Source organism: Prunus dulcis, chromosome 1, assembly GCF_902201215.1.
Source record: "Prunus dulcis chromosome 1, ALMONDv2, whole genome shotgun sequence".
Classification (NCBI taxonomy): domain Eukaryota; kingdom Viridiplantae; phylum Streptophyta; class Magnoliopsida; order Rosales; family Rosaceae; genus Prunus; species Prunus dulcis.
Window position 1 is genome coordinate 41606925 of NC_047650.1, and position 6646 is coordinate 41613570.

Consider the following 6646-nt stretch of genomic DNA (forward strand, 5'->3'; position numbering starts at 1 on the left):
AGAACTAGCCAATCCTCTCTTTTTACATGGGCTTAGTAGTCCCTTCATAAGGAGGTATTTTTGGTGGGCTCGGTATTAGAAATCTCATCTAAGACTAGAATTAAATGAAACAAATATAGTACTAAATTTAGTTCAAACCAGTCTAAGCCTACCAAACGACCCCTTAAACTCTTTAACAAAACGTCCTCTCTCCTCTCTTCAGTCTGCATCAACTTTTAACTCTTTAACAAAACGTTCTCTCTCTCATCAATTCAGTCTGCATCATCGTTGTTGCCAAAGGCCCAAAAGAAAAATAATAACATAATTCTGAGAAGCAATTGGTGACCAAAAGAAAGGAAGGAGATCTGAAATCATTTCCCCCACAAAGAAAGAGCAAGTACCTGAACTTTTTTCCCTCCAAAGTGTTTCTCATCAAATCGATCATGCGGGTCTTTCATATTATACTTTATCCCAAAATGAATTAGTACTTGAACTTCATGTTTTTGGAGGTAGATTCTTTTGTAGGAACAGATTTTATGTTATTCAATCATCATTAGCCATTCAAAACCATAGTTGCAATTAGTGTCTCTATGGTATTCTTCAGCCTACAAAACGCAAACTTTAGTAGCTATGCAATGAGTATTCCTCATAAACTTAAAACCCACTTACGATGACTATTGAGTATGGGTATTATCATGACTTAGGGATTGAGCTCTGATATTCAGATAATCATTGGTATTCCTTCACTTTTTTGGGCTCTGATATTCAGATTTTCCGGCAGTTTCTTTCAAATAAGGAGCAGAGTTTGGATTGAGGGAGTGATGAGGAAGAGAGAGGAGAGAATGGAGTTGCCGTGTGGGAGTAGGAAATCAAAGAGTTTTATAATCATGAAATAAATTATAAAACGCAGTTAAAACTCAATAAAACTCTATGATAAAAGTTTAGAAAAGTTTGTTACTTATCTTTATAAACTTTATAAAAGAAGTAGCGGGCTTTAATACCCAAGAGAGCGAGAAAGAGGGAGAGAGATCGGAATGGACGATCCTCCAGGCAGCGATATGTGCTCGGTCTGCCATGGCAACTTCGACACTCCTTGTCAAGCCAATTGTTCTCACTGGTTTTGCGGTACCCTTCTTTCTTTCCTTTTCAATCCCATTTCTCATTTTCAGTGCGTTTGGTTTGGCTATAATGTTACATCCAGTTCGTCTTTGTTTTCTTGCAACTGGTTGCTGCCATGCCATCTCTATGTGCAGAAGTTTTTAAACTTTTCCTTTAATTTTCCCTAATGTTTGCTTTACTTACTACCATAATCTTCTCCTATGAGTTCAAAATAGTGTTGGGTTTTCTATGGATCCCTAGTTTTGAATGTTAATATATCTCTCTTGCATTTCAATCAACCAATTTTGTGCCTGTAAAAGAACCCAACGATTTTTGTTTGCATATCTATGTGGGTCGCTAGAAATTTCTCCATTGAAGTGTGTTTCATTGCATTTTGAGCATTTTTATTTTGTTTGAACAGTTCGTATTGCGTGGGGATCCAAATTTGTCTTGAGGTAGTTCATGCTTTCGATATGACCGATTTGAGCATGCTTGTGTTGATAGACTTGATTTTGTTAGAAAAGTTTAATAACGGCTGTAGATGTCATTGTGCAGTTTTAGAGCGACTTATAAGGCGACTTGGGAGATTATCTCCACCAGGCAGAGGATGTTTTGCCTTGGAAACAAATCCAAATTAAGTTAGCTAGCTGTATGCTGTAAGTTAGGGGCTTGATATCTAGAAAAGTCAAATTAGAGTGCCAGTATGAATCTATAATTATCCTTTGCGGAGTTTGGTAGAGACAAAAAACAAGTTAGACAAGAATAAAATCTGAAGAGTTGCAGCCTAAAGATGTGAAAAACCACATACATGAAAAAAGAAAACTATTCCCAGTGTTTATTTCATGCCAAGGAGAATGGATATGATATTCTTAATCAGTGTTATTCAAAGTTTTGCTATAAATCCGTGGATACCGTAGTGCCCTGTATCTAACATCTACCTTAGCCAGTTTCCATAGGAGGGCAGGGGTGCCTTATCATCGCTCTTGTTCATTTGAATAATCTCCTTGCAGAGAGGGAAAAAATTGACTACCTCAACGTACTTCATCGGGGCTTCTGGATAAAGTACCTTATATGTAATGATTGAGCTTGTTTCATGAAGGGCACCTGTAAATTCTACTCAATGGCTGTTTGGTGCTGAGGTTGCCTCGTTAAGGGCGTTGGTGATGTTTTTCGAATTGCATATTTTCACATATTGTGATCATGTTTTTCTTATAAAAAATACTATTAGGATCAAGTTTTGAACTTGATAACACAGCACCTTAACAAATATATGAATTCGCGGACATGGGATTTGATGAAACATCTTACTAGAGCTGCATATGAAACTCAGCATCAGAGCTTCATCTGTTATATCATTAGGTTCTGTTATGTATGTTAGACAGAGTTCTTGTAATTAAAATGTTTTTTAATAAATAAATGCAGCCAATCAAAAATAAAAAAATCAAATAAAGAATTCAGTCTTGTGGAGCTAAAGGCTTTAAAGACATTTTGATGTTTGACGAGTTCACTGCTAATGCTAAATATATGAAAATGATCTATGCTTGGAATTATTTTTGTTTGTTATGGAGAATAGAGATTACAGATTCGCAAAGTTGTGACAAAGTCTTCAACATGTTACTTGAGTTGTCTGTACTTTTTTGTAGGACTAGTGTTATACACCTTAACTGCTTGGGCGTGATGTCTTCTATGCATTGCATTCTGTGCAAGCTATTAACTATAACATTGTGATTGTTTAATGATAAGATTATAGATTAGCACGACAGTTACTACTTTATATGAATCTGCAAGTATCATACATTACAAATGATCTACAAAGCTTGAACTCATAAATGAGTACTTTCTTTAAAAAAAACCAGAAAAGTTACTGACAATCATTGGCTCCCTTTATTCAGGAAATTGTATTATGCTTGTTTGGCATCATGGATCAGCACTTCAGCCTTGTAAATGCCCACTATGCCGTCGTTATATCACTTTGTTGGTTCCAAGTGAGGCTTCATTAAGGCAGGCTGAGAGACCAGAGGTGGCTGAGATCCTACGCAAAGTTGAAAGGTACAATCGTTATTTTGGAGATCATCCCAGAAGTCTTATTCAGGTAGGTGGATATATGTAATAGATATAAATAGTATATATTTTTTTTATATATAACATACGATGGTTGTTAAATATGATTAGTTGAAAAATATTCATAGTTTCTGTGCACTTTAAAATGTACGGAGAAAATAGTCTTTTTTTCCAAAAGAATTAAAAATTTAACTCCTGGAAAAGTAAAATATATAAAGTTTCTGTTCGCTAAAACATGTTGGCATCCATGATTGCAACTCTTTCTTTTAAGTAACTGAATTTTGCCTCAGATGCTAGTCCCACGCTCTTACATCCTTAAAAAAGTATCTTTAGTCCACATCTTAAAGTTATTCGTAATAAACTCCAATCTCTTCACGTGAGAAATCTTATAACACTTTAGCAATCTTAAGTTTGTAACTGCACCTCTTGTTGACCCACGTGATTCCAAAAGCCATATTTAGTTATGATTCCTGGAGATGTGAACTTTCCCGTTATGTTTTTCAGGATATATAAGGTTGTATTTAATGTGTGCATAAGAAAAAGTAATCTGATACTTGATGTTCAACATTTCCCTTTAGTTTTGTCTGATCTAAATAATAAATATTCAAATGAGAACATTAGTTATGAAGATAGGTACAATATTTGATTGAAAATATTAGAGCATTAGATCCTGCTGCGTTTCCCATCAATCATGCCTGCTTTCACATTTACGCTTCTTTCTGTATAAAGTTGCCAAGTGTATTCAAGCATTTAACATCATAAATGTCAAATGATTTTGAATGAACCTCTCTCTCTCTCTCTCTCTCTCTCTCTCAGGTGTATTCAATCATTTAACATCATATATGTCAATTATCTTTTCTACAGAGAGGGCAGGACCTTCCTTTTTTCCTGCGGAGGCTGCTGCGAGAACTAATTGATCCTAATAGATCTCTTCCTGCTCGTAGGATGGCTCAGATCTGTTTTGCAGTTAAGTAGTTGACACAAGTATGCAATCAATTATCTTATATCCTGCAGTCAGTTTGTTGGCAATACAACCACATGGGTGCTTACCTACATGTATCGTTTTGTTTTGTTTATCTGGAGTAGGTAGTCCATTAATTTGTGACACAAGGATTCTTTTCAACAATCTTAAGTTGCATATCTTTTGAATTTTTTCCTCCACAAACCATACAACATACATGCAGACCCGATCCATTTGAGCTGATGTAGGAGTTTATTGAATTTTGTATGAACATTGCAAGTATTCTATATCAGTGTACGACCTTCAACAAGATAACGTAGGGCTCTTGAAAACATGATGAAATAGCATCATACCAATTTATAATATTTGTTTGATATTGAATTTGCCTTTTCATAGCTGTTTTGTTACTTGCATCAAGTAAACTGTCATTTACTAATGACAAGTGCCCAGGCAACTGAGAAACATAGAAGAGGAAGTAGAATTGCTATAGTTAGGAGTTATGCATGCCATTTGAAAGTAAGAAACAAAAGGGAAAGGGAAAAAAACAACCAAACGTCATTTGCTGTCCGTTTGTTTTCATTGAATAATTATTTGGAGCTCATAGCTCAGATCTATCCCAAGGTTTTAAATGAAAAAGGACTTACATGCCAAAGCTGTGTTTGCAATGCTATACTGCCATACTTTTGTTCATCCCTATTTTTTCAATTGTAATTCTAGCATATGCTTCTATAGCAGCATTTGCAAATTTTTTTTCTTCTAGTTTTTTTACTTCATACCATGCAGCTGTAAATGCAGTGATGTAGTTGGACCTGGCAAAAAATTTTAGATGAGAAATCATCTGTATTGCGTCATTTTTTAATAGGTCTCTTTTCTACTGATAGTTATGCATTATCAGGTGTCATCTTTTCCCCTTCAAATGAATGTGTAAGGTTGTGGCAGCATTTGCAAATTTTTTTTCTTCTAGTTTTTTAACTTCATAGCATGCAGCTGTAAATGCAGTGATGTAGTTGGACCTGGCAAAATTTTTTTGATGAGAAATCATCTGGTTTGCTTATTTTTTAATAGATCTCTTTTCTACTGATAGTTATGCATTATCAGGTGTTATCTTTTCCCCTTCAAATGAATGCAAAAGGTTGTGGTGGTCAATTCTGAAGCATATGATATACTTTATGTTCATTATGAAGTTCTCACCTTCTGGCCATTTGTGTTTTTTTGAATTTACAGATGATATTGTTAGCAATCTACCTAGTGAGTCCTGTTGACCTTATTCCGGAAGGTGGCTTTTATGCTTTAACTTTCATTTGGTTGAGTTTTTCTTGTTGAGTTGTTCTAGTAAGTAGCACACTATTAATACATCATCCTGGCTTTGTGTTCCTGCAGCAATGTTTGGTTTACTTGGTTACGTGGATGATTTCATCGTGGCACTGGTCATCTTGTTTAATCTTGCTGCCATTTCTCGGTCGATACTCTATCACCGTCATGGAGGTTCCTAAACTGTGCAGTCATGGCTTACGGCAATTTTACATTTAAACGATGGAAAGGAGGAACTAGTTTTGAGTTCGTAATTGCAAGCTGGGAATTTTTCTTTATTGTACTGGGGTCGAATAATTGGACTTGATTCACCTCATTGGAATATAGGATTTTAGAAGTGAGCCCTCTTTATGTTGCAATGTAGTTTCAGTTGAATTTGTATACATTTTCATGCTCAATTACGGTGACTTACAAATGAAATTCGAAAATGTAGAACCTTGTGTTGTCCATATGCACTGGTATTGTAGGGGCCACTTTGTGTTAATAGACCAAATAGTTATTAGCAGAGCTTTTTTCCCTATTCTGGATGACTTCGCTGTGTTTTTATTTTGGGGTTAAATTCCTAAATGTCTCTTTATCAATTCATCAATTTGGTCTCTTATCAATTCACCAATTTGGTCTCTTATCAGTTCAGCCAATTTTGTCTTTATGTTTAATCCAATAGCCAAATCGGTCTACTGTATTTTTGTTCTGTAAGAAACTTGCACTTTTCATTGGACATAGGAACATACAACGAGAAAGTAAATACAATGCAATAAAGCAAAAGGGAGAAAACATGTGCCAATCCTCTTCCGACTGCGAGTTCGCATCCCTCCAAGGCCGCCATTGCCTCCACCTCAGTTGCAGAACCCACAGCCATAGAAGACGATGGTTTGGCATTTGATTCTTGTTCTAGGTAGTTATATGTCCTGTTTAAATATGAGCTTTTGCTCAACATGATTAGCCCTTGACAGTTCCTCTTGCAATAACGCTAGTTGTTGGAGTTTTTGGACTCATTGTATACAATGGTATCTTTACTTGAAATTGATGTGATTTCGAAAATCATTAGACTGATAAACTTTTACTTTGACCTAAGACCCTTCTGCTCGGAAGGACAGTTAACAGAGAGAGGTTAGGAAGAAAAACATAAGTTTGAGAGTTTGAGAGTTTGCAAAGAAAGGTGCCCTAGCAATTTTGAAATTTTGTGGCCTACTTCCATTAGTTTATACTTTATACTCGTTAATTTGCTAGTTTCAA

General features: G+C 35.6%; 1 protein-coding gene across 2 annotated transcripts; it reads left to right on the top strand.

Moving 5' to 3' along the window:
- Positions 1–267: 267 nt before the first annotated feature.
- LOC117614650 (E3 ubiquitin-protein ligase RNF170) lies at positions 268–5930 on the top strand. 2 transcript variants are annotated; one of them, XM_034343531.1, is made up of 6 exons: positions 287–371; positions 960–1104; positions 2970–3169; positions 4003–4104; positions 5324–5375; positions 5480–5930. In XM_034343531.1, the coding sequence occupies exons 2-6, from the start codon at positions 1014–1016 to the stop codon at positions 5590–5592; spliced, it is 558 nt and encodes a 185-aa protein (XP_034199422.1). In that variant the 5' UTR covers positions 287–371; positions 960–1013; the 3' UTR covers positions 5593–5930. The 2 variants fall into 2 exon arrangements, with proteins under 2 accessions (XP_034199421.1, XP_034199422.1); XM_034343530.1 differs by having other exon boundaries at positions 268–1104.
- The last annotated feature ends 716 nt before the right edge of the window (positions 5931–6646 follow it).

What these genes read in the sequence shown, in the direction of transcription:
- LOC117614650 (XM_034343530.1), top strand. Translation starts at nt 1,014, where the DNA reads ATGGACGATCCTCCAGGCAGCGATATGTGCTCGGTCTGCCATGGCAAC. An exon ending in ATCCCAGAAGTCTTATTCAG is followed by an intron (nt 3,170 to 4,002) that starts GTAGGTGGATAT and finishes TCTTTTCTACAG; the next exon opens with AGAGGGCAGGACCTTCCTTT. An exon ending in TGGCTCAGATCTGTTTTGCA is followed by an intron (nt 4,105 to 5,323) that starts GTTAAGTAGTTG and finishes TTGAATTTACAG; the next exon opens with ATGATATTGTTAGCAATCTA.